Consider the following 19,888-nt stretch of genomic DNA (forward strand, 5'->3'; position numbering starts at 1 on the left):
AATCAAACATTTTAACAACGTAGACGGTGAAATTTAGTTCACTGTTAAAAAATGAAACCTTCACAGTTTACCTACATTTTACAAATTAAAAGTGCTGATGAACAGTTCAAAAACCTTGTCAGCATAAAAATTGTTTTGATTGTTTAAAATAATATTTCATTGACATTAAGAATTGTGAATTAAACGTCCTCAAAGTCAAAACATCTGTCCATTGGGTAAAACTCTGGTAAATTATGTGTTTCTTGGCGGCCATCTCGGAAAATGGAGGCCTTTCGAAATTTCAAGTGGCTAATGGGATTTTTCAAATTAATGGCCTTAGAGGGAAAAACACACAGAGGTCCTAGAACCGGACCCTGTGGAACACCATGGGATGTTGACTGTTTCGGTGGTTGCTGGCCTTTATTTTCAAAAGCAGCCACATCCTGTTTCATGAGTTTGTCAGTGCAAACTTACTTTTTTTACATAATGTGATGATCACAGTGATGCGTTCACTTACTGCAGGAAATGCTTAAATATTCATGAACTATTAATGTTTTCATCACTTTTGTTGCTGCTGGTGAAGGTGGAGCAGTAATTACTTTACAGACTGTCGGCAGGATTGTGAGCTTCCCGTTAGGGTTCAATAAAGTTTTATCTTTAATAATAAATCATCATTTATTAATTGTTTACATTTTGTAGTGATAATCTAAATCTGCTAATTAACTAAAGTTGTCAGATAAATTCCTCAACAACAAAGGTTCAGTGCTAAAACCGAACCAGAGCTGTTCTCATTTCTAGCTAATTATCTGTTGTTAATTGCCTTTCTTTGACTGTTTGTAGCTTGTTGTTGTTCTTGTCTCTTTTCAGACTGAACATTTGTTTATTTGTAGTTAATTGTAGGATATTATCACTGTGTTGTTTTGATATTGACTGTTTTAATGACATTATACATGTAAAAGCCCAACTATGGTCAGGAGTGGAGAATTAGCAATAGCTATAAAGCTAGCTAAGCTAAGCAAGCTAACAGCTATAAACTGCTTGTGCAACACATTAGTTTCATGCCTTGTTTTGAAACTATGTTAAATTGCATCGTCCCAATCAAATTAATAAATAAACTGAACAAATGTAGAGCAGTAAAAAATACAAAGTGCACAGTGAATGAATGAACCCTCCATTTCAATCATTATTAATGCATTAAAACTGTCCCCAACACAAACTCTGCTGTACGACAAATTATAAACTGCCAGGAACCCAAGATATATGATATAACACATGTTCATATGTTCAGTCATAATCAATCAAAATATTATAGAATGGCTTAAAAATGATTGTTTTTACTATTTGTACACTAATACAGCAGAAATCTGTAAGAAATTAAACTATAATACAAACTGTTGACACGTCTAGGGATTTTATTCCAACTCGTTTTTTGTGCTTTTTTCACTTAAATCTAAAAAATCATGTAAAATATGAACAATCACTCTCTGTGATCGTGTCTCACATCGACACTTTGAACTGATTTCCTCGGCTTGTCTCTACACGATGTATAAAGTTATTTACCTGTTAATAAAAGCTCCAGAGGGTTCGTACAGAAAATGTTACTTGGTCCTGATTTATTTCATTAGTGGTTTGAACAATTAGAAACACAGTGAAGCCTCTGATGCAGGCGAGTCAGAGACGAGTGAAACTGGTTCAGGCCGGATGAAGGTGTGTGTGTCACATGTTTTCAATTATAATTCAGTTTACTACTTATATTCATGAGCACAGGTTTGTGAACAGGCCTGAGCACATTCTGCACTCAACTGATGATCTGAGGCTTTAAATCAGCCCTTCAATTAACAGACTTTAATTATCTCAATTTAACAAACACACGCACACGCACGCACGCACACACACACACACACACACACACACACACACACACACACACACAGTCCTGCTGCCCCTAACACTCACTGGAGCATCAGATGTGGATTAATCCGCTGCAGGAAATAGTCCCTCAGTGATCAGGACACTTGTTGAAAACAAGGTGTTTCAGCAGCAGGTTGAAGCTCTGGTCCGTTTATTGAAGCTACAACACGAACACGTCATCAGGTCCTTCTTTAAAAATATCAACAAACAAACAGATGAACTTTGGTTGAAGACAATCATCATCATCATCATCATGTAAATAAATTGTTTCACACAGACGTGATGTTTGTGACACACTCAGAGTCAAAGGTTCAGGTGTTAAGGCTTCCAGCACAGAGGGGGAGGAGCTTCTGAGCCCGAGTCCATCTTCAGAACCAGGTACGTTAAAGTCAGTGTTTCCCACAGGAGAATTTATTCTGCAACTGATTCCTTTCATGTTTGATTAATCGTTCAGTCAATAAAACTATAATAAAAAAGATATTTAGTTTAATTTGATATATAACAGAAAAACTAATGGCTGCAGCTTCTGGAGCTTTCAACCATATCTCATGGTCTTCATCACTGAAGTTTGCTTGTTTTACCGCAGCAATCGTTTATCGTGATCGTTGTGTAGAAGCTGCACTCGCTATTTATATCAATATTATTCTCATCAGTGTTTCCTGATCCAGGAGAATGACACAAGAAAATATAAAACATAAAACAACTGAAGATAAAGTTTCGTCTGTTCCACCAAAAAGGCTTTTTATATTTTCTATCCAGATGTTTTGAAGAGTCTGAGGAATGTGGAAACATCTGGAAACATCACCAGGTTTGTATAAAAATAAAAGGAAATAATACAAAAACATATTTTGTGAATAAATAGAAAAATGAGAAAGTCGTGTTGATGTGAGGAGCTGAAATAAATCCAGTGTGGGAAACACCCGAACATCAGTTTCTGCATCTGGATTCAGGCTCAGCTGGAGTCGTCAGTCGACATGTACTGGTGGCTTACTGGGAACACTGGTCTTCACCTCCAGGCTCAGATACAACCAGTTCTTCAGGTGAGTGACAGGAAGAGCTGCACAATCATGTCGACGTGATTTCACCTTGTGTGTGTGTGTGTGTGTGTGTGTGTGTGTGTGTGTGTGTGTGTGTGTGTGTGAAAGTAGCCTAGAGGTGGGTTTCATATGGAAATGTCAAAAACTCCACATTCAAAACAGGTTTCAGAATCTGTCCCTCCTGTCTGAGAGAGAGAGACAGAAAGAGAGAGAGACAGAGAGAGAGAGAGACAGAAAGAGAGAGAGACAAAGAGAGAGAGAGACAGAGCGAGAGAGACAGAAAGAGAGAGAGAGACAGAGAGAGAGACAGAAAGAGAGAGAGAGAGAGACAGAGAGAGAGAGAGAGACAGAGAGAGAGACAGAAAGAGAGAGAGAGAGAAGAGAGAGAGAGACAGAGACAGAGAGACAAAGAGAGAGACAGAGAGACAGAGAGAGAGAGACAGACAGAGAGAGACAGAGAGACAGAAAGAGAGACAGAGACAGAGAGAGAGAGACAGAGAGAGAGAGACAGAGAGACAGAGACAGAGAGAGAGAGACAGAGAGAGAGACAGAAAGAGAGAGAGAGAGACAGAGAGACAGAAAGAGAGACAGAGAGAGAGAGAGACAGACAGAGAGAGAGACAGAGAGACAGAGACAAAGAGAGAGAGAGAGAGAGAGAGGGGTTGAGTGAGTCAGTGTTCACAGATGGACAGTGAAATAAAGTTTTATCCATTTGAATTGTTTTGTGCTGAGTTCAGTTCTCGTCTCCACATTGGCTGAGCTGAAGTGTAAAACATTCATTTTATCCTCTCCACCTATTGGTCGGTTTTATAACCTCCTGCTCTGCTCTGATTGGCCGCCCACGTCTCTGACTGCAGCGTCTGGGTCTCATCAGATAATCCGTCTAATAATAATAATAATGTGGAATTTAAAAACTGTAAATCTGGTATTTGTAATATATGGAAGAGGATTAGAACCATGTGACTTTTAAAAACCTTTTCCACATCAGGGACATGTGAATTTATTTTTATTATTTTTGTGGAATTCTGAAAAAATAAATTCACGTGTCCCTGATGTGGAAAATGTTTTTTTTTTTTTTTAGAAGATCAGAATTTAGTCTAATCTTCTTCTGTAGTTTTAAAACTGAGTTTTACTAGTTTGAAACCAAAAACCTTTTATTTTGACTCTGACACTTCACTTCCTGTCCCCGTCCGTCCGCTGAGCTGCAGAATGAGACATGACAAAATTCATTTGTCAAAAAATTAATTTGACCTTTTTTTGTTTGGAAATAAAAAAACAAACAAAAATCATGAGATTTTGTTTTTCAATTAGAAATTAAAATCATATAAAACCTTGTGAATTCAACTTTTGGTTAAAAAAAGAAATGATTAATAACAAATCGGACCATTTTGATTGATTTCATTTTGTGATTCTGACACTAAAAATGTTTTTTCTCCCGTTTTGGTTTTAAAACAAAAAACACATTTAGTTTTTTTGGTTTTGAAATTAGAAATGAATTATGGATTATTGATGAGACCTGTAGGAACCACAGACTCTCAGAGAGGTCACTGGTTCATGGTTGTTGCTGCTCTACACCTGGACACCTCCACCGGGCGGAAACATTCATATTACACAGGAAGTGCAGTGAAAGCGTCGCAGCTTCAGAGCGTGGGTCGGTGCGTTCAGGTACAGTACTGAGTGTAGGTCACCTGGGTTTTACCACAGCTCAGCCCCCAGCACACAGCAGATGTAAAACAAGCGTCCACATACAGGTAAGAAAATACAAACCAGGTGTGACATCATGCAACAGAGTCATTGATCTGCTGGAGTAAAAACATCAGGAAGGTGAACCATCAGACGGAGAACAGGTCGTCAGCTGCAGCACGTTCATGAAGCGTTCAGTGTTTCAGACTGTAACTGAGAGGACGGAGGAGGAGCTCCTGGAGGGGGAGGGGTTAAAGCTGTGACAGGAAGTATCTGGAAAGATCAGACTGAACGACGAGGTTCAAAGACACAGAATTGATCGACTATTGGAAAACAGGCGTTCGGCCTCGTGACTCAGTGTCTTCTACAGAATATTGTGAAAGTCTGAGTTTCCCAAACACGGATTTATTATTGACGCCAAAACATCGACGTCTCATTGATTTTCTAGTTTTTTATTCCTCGCTGCAGACAGTCAGAGCGGCGGCCATGTTGTTTTCAGGTATCTCAGTGACACCTGGAAGGAACTTCTTCAGATTTGGTAAAAACATTCACCTGGACTCAAGGATGAACTGATTACACTTTGGGGACTTAAGGTCAAAGGTCAAAGGTGGAGGTCAGTGTGACCTCACCACACCATTACTCAAGACTTCACACAGTTTCACATGAACGTTTAATATTCTATGTCTCGATCGATCGGCCGATTTTCATTAAAAACACATGATGGTTAAATTAATGCTTGTAGACACTGATCAGCTGTAGTCAATACTCTGGTGTCTGCGGCTGAGCTGTGTAGCCCCGCCTCCCACCGACAGGATTTATTTATTTCTCATGAAGAACTTCCTATATACGCAAGAGAAGAGGCCACGCCCCCTCCGCCCGTGTCACACTCTGTATTTACAGTTTATTTTTCTTATGTGTTGTTTTGGAGCAGGATGATTGTGATGTTTGAACTGATCACACATATTGATTAAAGTGAATATCAAGAAACTGGACACAGCCTCTGCCCCCCCCCGAAGAAAACAAGCTGAAAGCTCCGGGTGGGACTCAGCAGGAAACTCTGACTGAAACATGACGGATCTGAACCATCACACATGATGGAGGTCGTGACACTACGGCGTGTGCAGCCCCCCCGTGAAGATGGCCGACCCCCCGGGTGGCTCGGGTCTCCAGGACCAGTCACCCGGCGAGGTCCGTCCTCTGTCCGTCCCCAGCTCTGAGTGGACGACCGGCAGCCGCGTGTCTCCGCGGCGCTCAGGTCTACGGTTCCTGTGATCGGTCATCGGGTCCAGAACCCCCCCCACAGACCACCAGAGACGCCTCTACAGGGACGGTCTACGCCCCCAGAGCATCATGGTCTACATGAGTGCGTTGAGGTGCCCGGAGTGTCCCACAGAGTTCAGCATCAGCGCTCTCTGGTCCAGGACCTCCCTCTCTCTGCTAAGCCCCGCCCTCTCCTGCTCCAGCATGGCTCTGTCCCGTTCCACCGCCGCCCGCTCCCGCTCCAACCACAGCCGCTCCGCCTGCACCGCCGCCCGCTCTCTCTCCACCGCCGCCCTGTCTCTCTCCACCATCTCCCTCTCCCGCTCCAGCGCCGTCCTCTCCCGCTCCACCATCTCCCACTCCCTGTCCAGCCCCCCCAGCGGCCCGTCGCACGCCTCCGAGCTGCGCTGGCTCTGCTCGGCGCCGTCGCAGAACGCCTCCTGTCCGTACTCGGAGGAAGAGGCGGGGGGAGGGGGAAGGGCGGGGCGGGACCTGTGTCTGGGGGCGGGGTCAGAGTGCTGCTCGTCTTCCTGGGTGACGGGGGTGAGGAGGGGGGCGCTGTTTGCCAGGCGACCCTCCATGGCTTCATTCATCAGGTGGAACCACGGCCAGGAGGAGGCGCCGTCTGCGACACTCTCCATCCCCACAGGAGGGTACTTCAGATCCTGGGGGAGGAGGAGAGGAGGGGAGAGGAGGGGAGGAGAGGAGGAGGATGAGAGGAGGGGAGGAGGAGAGGAGAGGAGAGGAGGAGAAGAGAGGAGAGGAGGGGAGGAGGAGAGGAGAGGAGGATGAGGAGAGGAGGATGAGGAGAGGAGGATGAGGATGAGAGGATGGGAGGAGGATGAAGAGAGGAAAAGAGGAGGATGAGGATGAGGAGGATGAAGAGAGGAGGAGGAGAGGAGGATGAAGAGAGGAGGAGGAGAAGAGGAAGAGGAGGAGAGGAGGATGAGGAGAGGAGAGGAGGATGAGGAGAGGAGGATGAAGAGAGGAGGGGAGGAGGAGGAGGAGAGAGGAGGAGGAGGAGGAGGAGGAGAGGAGGATGAGGAGGAGAGGATGGGAGGAGGATGAGAAAAGTCTACATTTGAGAACAGGGGCATCAATAAAATCAATGACGGGCTGAAACACTCAGTTTCTAAATGTTCACATGTTCAGCAGGAACCAATGAGCTCAGAGGAGGGAGGAGCTAAGAGACGGATCATGTGACGTGTTGACTGTAACAATTTACCTTGTATCTCCTCTTCAAATTGTCCCATTTCTTTGCCATCTGGTAGGTGGAGACTTTCCCCTGCAGCCCCAGCTCCTTCAGGATGGCCCTGTGGGGGGGGGGGGGGGGGGGGCGGACGGGACGGGGGGAGTGGGGGGGGCGGACGGGACGGGACAGTCAGACAGACATCTACAGGAGCTTCACCTGCTGAACAATAATCATCCACATCAGAGTTTCTTACTTCCAGGCGGCTTTGGCGGCGTTTCTCCTCCCGGTGAACAACGCTTCGTTAGAGGCTCGTAGTTTAATCATCCTCCTGGTGTCCTGGTCCGTCACTGTGGTGGACACACAGGTGAGGAGACACAGGTGAGGAGACACAGGTGAGGAGACACATGAGACAGAGACAGAGGAAACAGAGACACATGAGATAGAGACACATGCGACAGAGACACACGAGACAGAGACACATGAGACAGACAGACACAGGAGACAGTTGGACATGCAGACAGACAGAAGCCTGAGGACATGCGCACACGCTTCCAGATTTCACGTTGTGTTCAGAGCGCCATTCCTCCGCCACCGTTTGAGGTGGAGACGTGCCGTTTCTTCTTCTTCAACTACAGAACTGTTGCTTTCTAACGAGCCTCTGCTCGTCTGCGTGTTCTTTTCTTTTCATTCATAAAGAATTTACAGAGAGGATTAAGATCCAATAAACGACGGTGGAAATGAAACAGTCAAAGAATAAACCTGAAGATTTGGAGAAAGATCCATTAAAACAAAATGAAATATTGGAAAATTAATAAAAACAAAAGTAAACAAATATTAAAAAAGCCAGAAACAGACTTTCTATTCATTTTCTTCATGAATTTGAAATAATTGATAAAGTTATAGATGCTGCTTTTTGTCTGTGTGTTTATTGATCGATTCTCTTCCACCATCTTTGCCAATGATGTCATTCACATTCCTATTGGCTCTGGTGGGTGCTGTCACAGCCAATCAGAGCGTCTGATTCAGAGACTGGACACTCAGAGGGAGGGGAGGTAGTTCAGAGTTTGTTGAAGAGACAGATATTTAGAGCTGCAGAGGATGAGGAGCTGATTTGAATACTCCTCTTCCTCCTCCCCCTCAGAAGAAGAAGAAGAAGAAGAAGAAGAAGAAGAAGAAGAAGAAGAACTGATGATCAGATAAAGACAGAAACTGTGCTGCAGTTTTCCTTCTTTATTCTGGTTTACAGCTTTTATCTATTAAATAAGGACAAATTCAAGGTGTGTTTTTTAGTTGTATGGGCCGTTGCCCCCGGCGATGCTGTACAGTCTTTAATGAGTGACATGTACAATCAGCTGAGGTCGTGCTGATGCTCAATCTTAGTGAAACTTTTGCAAAAGACAATTATGGGCTTAATGGGGTGAAATATATTTTCTTATGGATCAACACTTCAAATAAAACACAGAAGAAGAAAACGTGGAGCTTCAGCATCAGACAGATAAATGACGATGAGGAACTTCTTACTTTTATAGGAGAGGTCAGAGGGCGTCGAACACTCTTCTCCGCTGGCGTCGATGTAGGTGACGTTCCCATCAGCCTCGGGGTTGTCCCCCCCCACCATGCTCTCCAGCTCCGACACGCTGCTCCTCTCCGCCAGCAGACAGTCTCTGTCGGGCGGCGGGGACGAGCCGAAGATGCCGTCCTCCTCGTTGGTCCAAACTGGCGTCACTCTGGGAGCTTTCCCCGCCAGACGTCCCTCCAGGGCGTCGCTCATCAGCTGGAACCAGGGCCACGAGGCCGGGTTGGTCTGGTTCTCCATCCCCCGGGGAGGGAACTTCAGGTCCTGCAGACCAGCAGAGAGACGGATTACAATCACACACCACGAACGTTCCTTCACCGACGTGACACCGAGAAACTGGAACCATCAGATCAGTTTTCACTTCTGCTTCAAAAACGACGTAAAACTATTATCGATCAAAACAGCTGCAGAATCTTCACGTCACACATCTGGACCAGAATCATTTCACCAGCTGTTCGGGGTGCTCACCTTGAATTTGGTCTTCAGGTTGTCCCACTTCTTGGCCACCTGGTCAGGTGTTATCTTCCCGGTCAGACCCATCTCCTTCACTATTCCCCTGAGCACCAAACACAACTATTAAAGATTTAAATAACGACTTTAACTTGTTTCTCATACAGAACAATACAGAGACCTGAAGACACCAATACTAAAAACACACACAAGAACAATTTTCCATCAATAAATAATATTCTCTATGTTCAGTTCTAAAAGCTGCTGGCTTCAGTTTGCAGCTGGATCCTGTTGCTCTGATCTCATGAATCTTCATCACTGTGTTTTCTGCTGATCGTAAAGAGAAACCTTCAGTCCATCGTTTCTCCAAACTCAAACTGTCCCAAGATAAAATCAAATGAAAGAAACATTTTTATTTCCTTTACCTCCAGGCTGGTTTCGCCGTGTTTCTCCTCCCAGTGAACAGAGACTCGTTAGCGGCTCGTAACTCAATCAGTCGCCTGGTGTCTTCTTCTGTCACTGTGGGACAGGACGGACACAAGAACCAAACCATCACAGGTTTTAAAATGAAAAAGGCTCAGAGCCTCCTCTCTTCTGATTGGCTCCTGACCTGTTGTTACTAGAGCTCCAGAGAGAAGCCTGAGAGAGGAGATGTAAAACTACACTGAGAAGGTTTTTATATCTTCTGATGGATCAACACTTCAAATAAAACACAGAAGAAGAAGAAACATGGAGTCATTTTTCAGACTGAACCTCAGTAACTGAATATTTTTCATGTTTGAGCTTTAGGATATTTCTCACTGTGTCTGATGATCAAAGGATGAATTGACATCTTTAATTGATTAATTGACATTAGGAGGCTGAAACAAATGAACTGGTTAACTCAGTTAATCACAGTGTGAAGATGCTTCATTAAATCAAAGCTGATCGTTTCTGCTGTCACATCTGCTTCATGACGAGACAGATGTGGGACAGATGTGTGACAGCAGAGAGAAACACTTCCTGGTTGACACAGCTCTCCATCACTGCTTACGTTTGTAGGTGAACTCTGCCATCCGGTGCAGCTCCCCCAGCGCCGACGACCCGTTCTTCTCCTCGTTATCCACCAGCAGGTCCATCTCCGACTCCGTCAGGAACTCCGCCATCCCCCCCCGGCTCCGGCGGGCTCGTTTCTTGGGCGTCGGCGACAGCGGCTCGCAGTCTTCGTCTTCGTCCTCCACGATAGGCGTGAGGATGGGCGCGGCGCCGGCGAAGCGCCCCTCCATGGCGTCGTTCATTCGGTAGAACCAGGGCCAGGAGCTGGGGTTCGTCTCCACCCCCCGAGCGGGAAACTTCAGCTCCTGGAGGAGACAGGAAACTCTGGATCACGTTTCTACATCATTCTACATCTACACCATCATTTCATCACCAGCTGACTCTTGTAGTTTGTGCACAACAACGTGAGGATGTCGTGTAATGACAGAAGGACGGAGGAACGTCTGACGGGTGATGGGCGGAGCTAACTTGTGATGGATGTAGAATAAACTTTTACTGCAGCTATTCATTTATAACAATATAAGAGTTTTCAAACAAAAGAAAGTACGACAAACACATTTGAAGCTGATGAGACGGAGGAACATGTGGAAGCAGGTTCCGTCTGTCCATCACTTCATCTGTACGTCACAGAATCTTCTGAATGAGAGGAAAACAAAATAAAGAACAAATCAGATCGTCCGTCTGGATCTTGCATGAAGCTCAGGCTACGTCCACTCTACTACCTTTGAGTTTCACTCTCTTCTTCCTGCTGGACGCCTTTTATTTTGGAAAGCTGTGGGCTGGTGTTTTATTTTGGAAAACTCTGGGCTGGTGTTTTATTTTGGAAAACTCTGGGGTTGTGTTATATTTTGGAAAGCTCTGGGGTTGTGTTTTATTTTGGAAAGCTCTGGGGTTGTTTTATTTTGGAAAGCTGTGGGCTGGTGTTTTATTTTGGAAAGCTGTGGGCTGGTGTTTTATTTTGGAAAGCTCTGGGGCTGTGTTTTATTTTGGAAAGCTCTGGGGCTGTGTTTTATTTTGGAAAGCTGTGGGGTTGTGTTTTATTTTGGAAAGCTGTGGGGTTGTGTTTTATTTTGGAAAGCTGTGGGGTTGTGTTTTATTTTGGAAAGCTCTGGGGCTGTGTTTTATTTTGGAAAACTGTGGGGTTGTGTTTTATTTTGGAAAGCTGTGGGGTTGTGTTGTATTTTGGAAAGCTGTGGGGTTGTGTTTTATTTTGGAAAGCTCTGGGGCTGTGTTTTATTTTGGAAAGCTGTGGGGTTGTGTTTTGTTGTTGACACGCTGGTCGTTAGTGGAGCTGCACCTACCTTGTATCTCCTCTTCAGGTTGTCCCACTTCTTGGCCAACTGATCCGTGGTCAGCTTCCCCTGAAGACCCAGTTCATACAGAATGGCTCTGCAACACGTGAAGAGCAGCGGAGTCACACACTGACCCCCCCCCACGAACAGGGACATGATTCAAACACAGAAACATCTTCTCTTCAAAACACATTTGTAGAAAAGAAGGTTTGTCTTGAAGATGTGGCGTCACAGCTGATCCACTACCACTCCTCGGGGTCAGAGCTGAGAGTAGAAACCTTCAGCTGAGCCGTTCTCCGGCTCCCAGGAAACTTCCTCAACATCACATCAATAATTTAAGCTTGTGAACTTCAGATATGTGAGACTTAAAAACAAGTCGTATCTCCATCTGTTATTTCAGTGAGTCTGACACAGATTGAATCAACATTTAGTCTCTAATCTGACTCTGTGTTAACTCGTACACCTCTTTAACACAGAGTCCTGGAGCAGGTGTGGGACTCACCTCCAGGCCGGTTTGGCTGAATGTTTCCTGCCGGTGAAGAGCGCTTCGTTGGCGGCTCGAAGTTTGATCATCCGCTCCGTCTCCGGCTCCGTCACTGTCGACGAGAACAACAGGTTCGAGTTCAGATGCAGAGAACATCAACAACACGACTGTGAAACACACAGCGATGATGTCGTTGCTAAACTCCACCCACTCTTATAGGAGCACTCCGTCATCCTCCTCCAGCCCATGGGCACGCCCTCGGTGGGAGGAGCCTCTGTGTGGACCGTCCCATCGTCCTCCGCCGCCTCTGCCGCCACCGTGTCCTCCATCTCCGTCTTGATGAGGAACTCCAGGATGTCGGTGTTCTCCTGGTTCTGGTTGGGTTGGCTGTTGCCGCGGTGACCGGTGTTGGCGGCGTTCTCCGGGCTCAGCACCAGGTTGCTGTTGTAGAGGCGACCCTGCATGGCTTCATCCATGATGTGGAACCAGGGCCACGACTCCACCACGCCCCCGATGTTGTCCTGACCCTGGTAGGGCTGCTTCAGGTCCTGGAGAACACAACGAGGATTACAGAACCCTGAAGGAACACGGAGAACGTCTCCTGGTGGAGAACAGTGATCGGTTTCATCGTTTTTTTAAACCAGGTGACTTCCTGTGGGCGTGGCCTCTCTGCGTCACACCTTACCTTGTACTTCGTCCGCAGGTTGTCCCATTTCTTGGCGATCTGGTCAGCTGTCAGCTTCCCCTCCAGGCCCAGACCTTTCAGGATGGTGCTGAGGGAGACGGAGGAGAATCAGAGCAGGTGAGCTGAGAGGGAACCTCACTCACACAGGTACCTGCACAGGTATGAAGTCTCAGAGGGGGGAGGTCTAGCTCATACCTCCACGCGATCTTGGCAGAGTTTCTTTTCCCAGTGAACAGAGCCTCGTTGGACGCCCTGAACTCAATCAGCCTCTTCACATCCTCCTCCGTCACTGCAGATGCAGGGGTCAAAGGTCACCAACACTGGCAGGTCAGCAGCTCACCTGTACATGGCGGCCTACAGGTATAAACACACCGCACCATTACTTACTTTTATAGGAGTTTTCTGGGAACTGTGGCAGCGGGTTGAGGCCTGACTCCATCGTGATCATGGGGGAGAGGGTCTGTAGTCCAGGGGCTGCGAGGGGGCGAGGGGGGGCAGGGGAGGAGGGGGGGAGAAAGGGGGGAGGCAAGGAGGGAGGGGTGGAAGTGTGTTGGTATTCAGGCCTGATGCTAACTACATCCGCAGCTTTCCCGCGTTGTTCCTCCTGCAGCACCGCTCCTCCGCCCCTCGCGCGAGGCAGCGCCGGTGGGAGGGTTACCGTAACTTTCCCCGGGCGGTGGTTGTCCGTGTCCTCCGAGGATAACTCCCGGTGAACCGTTAAAAGAAGCAGGCTGTGAGCTAGCACGGGCAGCTAACCTAAACAACAAACCGAAGCGGACACAGGCTTCCCGCCGCTCGACGACACCGGCTCCCGTCGGTTTCGGCTCCGTCCGACTCCCGCCGTCCGACGGTCATTTATGCCATCACCACGGGAGCGAATAACACAGTAAATAAAACCGTTACCGTTACCGGAGCTAGCCTACATCCCGTTTCCTCTGCTCCGAGAGGAGGGTGCGTTCGATATCTCCGCGCGGGCCTGCCCTCTGTCACGTGACCCGCTGCCCGGGAGGGCGGAGTTTGGTGTAAACGTAAACAATCCAGCAAACTGTTTATGAAGAGACCTTTCACATTTAATACAGTTAGAACTAAAACTACCAATTATTTCCATTATCGATTATTCTGATAATTATTTTTATGATTAATCAATTAATAATTTAGATAATAAAACATCAGAAAACAGAAAAAAATACCATAATGTACAACAGATGTTTGGCATGTCTGCTTGAACTGTGACCTAATCAATTACATTTTCTGAACGATATTTGTAAATATTCCACTTCTGTTTGATTTGATTAATTAGTCATTCTTCTTCGTTTTCTTTGTCTTCTCGTCTTGTTTTTGTTTGTTTGTTTGTTGTATTTGCTGTTTTCATATTGAGTATTCAGTAAAAGTACCAACACAACAATGTAAGTAAAAGTACACACGTACTCTCAGCTTCATCTGCAGTAAAATGTCTCCTGTTAATACTGAGTCACCATCTCTTTGCAGTATTTTACATACTTAATTCTGGTCTCAGTAATTTCCTCAAACAGCTGATCACTGTCGTTTCTACCAAACAAACAGGAGGATATAATGTATTTGTTGGGGACTATTTTCAGCGCTGGATTAATCTGCATGTGGTGCTGTAGGGAGTATGTAGCAGGACGGTGTGAACATGTGAGTCACAATGAACTACGGTGTGTTCATGATGAACAGTTCAGAGGAATCACATATATGACAGCACTTTGATAAGAGGAAACATACAGAACATCACCAGATTTATTTCCTTTTAATTCACGCTGACAGATCACCACTGGATGTTTTTAGTCTCCCTCTCGTTCACTTGAGTCAGAGGTTTTCTTTTCTACCTCTGATGTCAATCATGAATGAAGCTCCATGAATCTGTTTGGAAACTGGAGAGAAAAAAGCTTCTACCTGCAGATCTCCATAAGTTTCCTTCAGTATCACAGTAAAACAGAACATCATGATACACTGCAGACAGCTGTGATCAGCTGATTCAGCTGTGATCAGCTGCTGTAATGAGACAGTCTGACTACATGGAGACTAATACAGGCTAAAGAGACTGTAGGTCACAGCATCACTCAATGAATCACTGGGAACAAGACAGAACTTTGTTTTAAGAGAGGCCCAATAAAAACCCTGTTCCTGAGTTCGGGACAGGAGTGCTGAGTCTTTATTGACACCAGGGACGACCGGACCACCAGAAGCGGCTCAGGTCCAGATCTTTGGGAGGGTTTCATCACTTCTATACAACACACATGGAAACACCCTCCACTCACAGTTTCTCAACGAGCTTCTGGAACAAAGACACCAGTCTCTGTCTGGTCTCCAGCTGGTCTGGGTCCAGATCTGAGGCCATCAGACTCTGGTAGAACCTGGTCTGAAGTACCACCTCCTTCTCCGTCATCATCTCGGCATGATGTGTGTCCACAGCCTCCCCCTCCCTCTCTCTCCTGAACAGAGCTCTGTCTCTCTCTAAGTCCTCTCTGGCTCTTTCTAGAAAAGCCCGGTCTCTGTCCAGAAAAGCTCGGTCTCGGTCCAGAAACGCTCGGTCTCGGTCCAGAAACGCTCGGTCTCGGTCCAGAAACGCTCGCTCTCTCTCCACGGCCGCTCGGTCTCTGTCCACAGCCGTCCTGTCCCGCTCCAGAGCGGCCATGTCTCTGTTCAGCAGCTCTCTGTCTCTCTCTAGAGCGATCAGCTCTCTGTCGAACTCGGCCTGCTCTCTCTCCAGAGCCTCTCTCTCCCTCTGCAGCTCACACAGCTTCCTGTCCAGCTCGGCGGCCTCTCTGACCAGGTCTCTGGAGGAGCACGGCGTGTTGCCGGTGTCCGGCGGTAACGTGGCGTACAGCAGGGCGGTCTGGCTTTGGCCCATCACAGGCTGAACGTCAGGGCTTCTCAGACCCTCTCTGTCTCCTCCGGCTGCAGCAGCAGGTGACTCAGCTCTGTTCTCTGCTTTGATCCCACTGATCTCCAGCCCCCCCCCGAGCGCCCCCCCCTCCTCCACGGTTCCCCTTTCAACAACACTGAGTCCAGGAAAAGAAAAAGCCTCTCTGGTGCTGGGAGGGCTGAGCGGCGGCAGGTCTGAGGTGTGCTCCTCGTCCTCGTCCAGCAGGGACGGCTGCACTACGCTGGCGGTCCCTGCCAGGCGGCCGCTCATGGCCTCGTCCATCAGGTGGAACCAGCGCCACGAGCTGGGCCTGGTCAAGTCCTCCATGCCCTCCGGAGGGTTCTTCAGCACCTACACAGGAAGGAACATCAGGGTTTCAGCTCATGGTCGATCAAAACTCCACAAACTGCTTAAAGGAACAGTTCAACATTTTGGGTTTGTGTTAGTTTCATCAATAAAAACCACAGAGTAACTAGAATCACCTCCTCCACTCAGACTGGTTCAGGTTTCATCCCTGTTCATCCAGAGCCACAGAAAACATTTCAACCATCTGTGTGAAATTTTGTCATAATTGCTGTGAAGTCTTGAGTAATGGCCAAAAGGTGTTTTGTGAGGTCACACTTACCTTGACCTTTGACCTTTAGCCATCAAAATCTAATCAGTTCATCCTAAAGTCCAAGTGAGTGTTTGTGCTAAATTTGAAGAAGTTCAGTGAAGGTGTTACTGAGACATCGTGTCCATTAGAACGAGATGGACGGACAACCAGGAAACAAAATGGCTGCCGCTCTGACCGTCGCCGACACAGAGGAATAAAAACAACAGTTTCCACCGTGCACCATGTTGTGTGTTCCGATCAAACTTCGCTCACCCTGTACTTCTCCTTCAAGTTGTCCCACTTCTTCTTCAGCTGCCTCGCTGACATCATCCCCTGCAGCCCCATCTCCTTCCTGATGGCCCTGCAGCAAGAGCACAGCCTGTTACCAGTCATGTGACGGGACATGATGCAGCTGTGGGACAGCTGTGGAGGTGAAGGTCAGAGTTCTGGTGTTGGTTCTTAGTTCATCACATCAGGGCAAACTCAGTAATGAGAGGGTGTAAATCTGCCTTCCATCAGTAACATTGGCTTTTCATTTCTTTTAAATGGAGTTTGATCTTTAGTTCAAACATGATCCACTGAGCAGAGTTTAACTACATGTCACATCCAGAACATCAAGTGATTAATGTGCCAGAGAATATTAATAATCTGAATATAATCTGTCCACAGCTCAGAATATAATTATAAAAGAAATAAAAAAGATGAGCAGAGAAGAGCAGCATAAAGAATGAAAAATACTAAATAAATAAATGGTGAAACTACAAAACTATGGAGGAACAGGGACGTCACAGGAAAAGCAATAAAGCATTTCCTTCATTTTATATTTTAATGTCATAAATTTTTGTTATATAAAGAACGATTAATCCATCAATAAATGCTTCAGGTTTAAAAACAGATTTATAAAACCGCCATAAAACACTCATTTCCTTTCTCCAGCTGCTTTTCCTTTTCCTATTAGCTAATTGATTTGAAGCTAAATGATGTTAATTGATTAGCTAATAGGAAAAGCAGCTGGAAATGGAAACTGAAGAGGGAATCCAGTTTTTTATTCCCATTTTTTAAATGTCTTTTCAAATTCTATCATTTATCCATGAATTAATAAGTGTATTTATAAAGGGTTTATGGTGGTTTTGTGCAGTAGAAGAAGAAGCAGACTGACCTCCAGCCTCTCATGGCGGAGTTCCTCCTCCCGGTGAAGATGGCTGCGTTGGTGGCACGAAGATGAATCATCAGCCTGATGTCTCTGTCCGTCACTGTGGAGACGGAGACTCATCATCAGTCTGATGTCCGTCTCTATCCAAAGCTCCTGAACACACTTCCTCTCAAACTGGTTCCCATGGCGACGCATGTCTTTGCTTTTGTTAAACTTAGTTTTGGTTCTTTCAGGTGAGATTTCAGGTTTCAGCCTCTGTTCTTCTTCTTCTCTGACTAACACGCACTAACAGAGATAACTGGTTAGTCAGGTTAATGCTGGTAAAGATAACTGGTTAGTCAGGTCACTGCTGGTAGAGATAACTGGTTAGAGTAAGGTTAATGATGGGGGAGATAACTGGTTAGTCAGGTTAATGATGGGGGAGATAACTGGTTAGTCAGGTTAATGATGGGGTAGATAACTGGTTAGAGTCAGATTAATGATGGGGGAGATAACTGGTTAGTCAGGTTAATGCTGGGGGAGATAACTGGTTAGAATCAGGTTAATGCTGGTAGAGATAACTGGTTAGAGTCAGGTTAATGATGGGGGAGATAACTGGTTAGAGTCAGATTAATGATGGGGGAGATAACTGGTTAGTCAGGTTAATGCTGGGGGAGATAACTGGTTAGAATCAGGTTAATGCTGGTAGAGATAACTGGTTAGAGTCAGGTTAATGATGGGGGAGATAACTGGTTAGTCAGGTTAATGCTTGGGGGGATAACTGGTTAGTCAGGTTAATGCTGGTAGAGATAACTGGTTAGTCAGGTTAATGCTGGTAGAGATAATTGGTTAGTCAGGTTAATGCTGGTAGAGATAACTGGTTAGAGTCAGGTTAATGATGGGGGAGATAACTGGTTAGAGTCAGGTTAATGCTGGGGGAGATAACTGGTTAGAGTCAGGTTAATGCTGGTAAAGATAACTGGTTAGAGTCAGGTTAATGATGGGGGAGATAACTGGTTAGTCAGGTTAATGCTGGTAAAGATAACTGGTTAGAATCAGGTTAATGCTGGTAGAGATAACTGGTTAGTCAGGTTAATGCTGGGGGAGATAACTGGTTAGAGTCAGGTTAATGCTGGTAGAGATAATTGGTTAGTCAGGTTAATGCTGGTAAAGATAACTGGTTAGTCAGGTTAATGCTGGTAAAGATAACTGGTTAGTCAGGTTAATGCTGGTAAAGATAACTGGTTAGAGTCAGGTTAATGCTGGTAAAGATAACTGGTTAGTCAGGTTAATGCTGGTAAAGATAACTGGTTAGTCAGGTTAATGCTGGTAGAGATAATTGGTTAGTCAGGTTAATGCTGGTAAAGATAACTGGTTAAGTTAATGTTAATACAAACACTGTAAACCGACACACTGAGCTGCTCAGAGCCGCGCGAAGCTGCAGATTAACGGCTGACTGTGGTGTGGATTTACCGCCAAATGCCTCCTCCACCACCGCGGATTAAAACAACTGTCGTCACTGAGAACATGTTTAATACATGAAGCGACGTCACGTACAGACACAAACAACGCTTTTGTCAAACGACACTTACAACGTCAAACATTAACTTTAAAGAAGCATCGTTAAAACTGTTCACATTAAAACCTGAAGTTGAATTTAAATGAATTTACTTCTGTAAGTGTTCGCCATTTCTTCTGGTCCTCCATCCAAACAGTCCTCCTCTTCTTCTACGGTCTGTTCACAGCAGGGGATTCTCCCTGACGGAGCTTTGCTGCCGCCTACAGGCCGCTGCTCGGAAATGCATTTAAAAATCAAGCTAATGAGGAAATAGAGAATCTAAAGAAAAAGGATAAAGATAAACACATGGAAACAGTAGCAGACAATGTAGACAACTTAATACATAAATAAATTCATGATAAAAAAAATTATAAAATTATTATTTACAATATACAATACACAATTTGTTTCAATTCCTTTAACATAACAAACAAACAAACAAACAAAAAAAGAATGGTAACAGGAAATTTGCATTTATGTGAATCATATCTGTCTAAAAAATTCATTAAATTTAAAAAACAAAATTAGTTTTTCATTAGATCTCTCAAAATTACAGAAATCCAAACGTCATTACTTCTCTTTCCTGTGTTAACCTTAAAAATAATGTTATTCAATTGACTTTTGACACATTTATCAGGTGTTTTTCATTAATAACCCTGTAATTCAAGCACATATATTTTAAATAACTAGAGTCTCCATGAATAAACCAATAAATTTAGAATGATGTATTTGGATTCAGGAGTCACCTCTCCTCTCCCGCCCTCTAGCGGCAGCAGGAAGCCTCTGCAGAGTGAAGCTGCTCAGCATCCTGCAGCTGAAGCCACCGAGCTTCAACACATTCAGATCACACAGTACCGGAAGCCGCCACAGCCTGCTTTCAAAATAGTAGTAGACACAAGCGCTAAGATTTCAAAAGTCTGAAAAGAGTGGGAACGTCTCATAAAAACTCAGAAGGTTTAAGTGAGATTGTAAATATAATTTATATAATTTTCTGGCTTTGTATTGTTTGAGTTTCGTATTTGAACATTTCTTAAAACACATACTGAGGAAGGACAGTGTGCCGATATGTGTTGGTGTAATTTTATATTCTACTAATCAATATTTAATAAACATTTCTTATTTTTAACAATCA

At 45.2% G+C, this 19,888-nt stretch overlaps 2 protein-coding genes across 3 annotated transcripts; both read right to left on the reverse strand.

The window, feature by feature from the left end:
* Positions 1 to 3,614: 3,614 nt before the first annotated feature.
* zgc:171459 (uncharacterized protein LOC562056 homolog) lies at positions 3,615 to 13,562 on the reverse strand. The gene is made up of 13 exons (XM_056386755.1): positions 12,972 to 13,562; positions 12,780 to 12,873; positions 12,585 to 12,672; positions 12,111 to 12,447; positions 11,918 to 12,011; positions 11,425 to 11,512; positions 10,122 to 10,428; positions 9,514 to 9,607; positions 9,107 to 9,194; positions 8,584 to 8,902; positions 7,316 to 7,409; positions 7,096 to 7,183; positions 3,615 to 6,535 (listed from the first exon to the last, which is right to left on the reverse strand). The coding sequence occupies exons 1-13, from the start codon at positions 13,030 to 13,032 to the stop codon at positions 5,966 to 5,968; spliced, it is 2,322 nt and encodes a 773-aa protein (XP_056242730.1). The 5' UTR covers positions 13,033 to 13,562; the 3' UTR covers positions 3,615 to 5,965.
* A 774-nt stretch (positions 13,563 to 14,336) lies between these two features.
* zgc:113426 (uncharacterized protein LOC562128 homolog) lies at positions 14,337 to 19,097 on the reverse strand. Of its 2 annotated transcripts, none has more exons than XM_056386756.1 (4): positions 18,870 to 19,097; positions 17,226 to 17,504; positions 16,340 to 16,489; positions 14,337 to 15,822 (listed from the first exon to the last, which is right to left on the reverse strand). In XM_056386756.1, exons 1-4 carry the CDS (start codon positions 18,903 to 18,905, stop codon positions 14,860 to 14,862), a joined length of 1,428 nt encoding a protein of 475 aa, XP_056242731.1. In that variant the 5' UTR covers positions 18,906 to 19,097; the 3' UTR covers positions 14,337 to 14,859. The 2 variants fall into 2 exon arrangements, with proteins under 2 accessions (XP_056242731.1, XP_056242732.1); XM_056386757.1 differs by having other exon boundaries at positions 16,340 to 16,427; positions 17,226 to 17,319; positions 18,870 to 19,088.
* Between the last annotated feature and the right edge of the window lie 791 nt (positions 19,098 to 19,888).

The sequence above is a fragment of the Seriola aureovittata genome, chromosome 10 (genome assembly GCF_021018895.1).
Source record: "Seriola aureovittata isolate HTS-2021-v1 ecotype China chromosome 10, ASM2101889v1, whole genome shotgun sequence".
NCBI lineage: Eukaryota > Metazoa > Chordata > Actinopteri > Carangiformes > Carangidae > Seriola > Seriola aureovittata.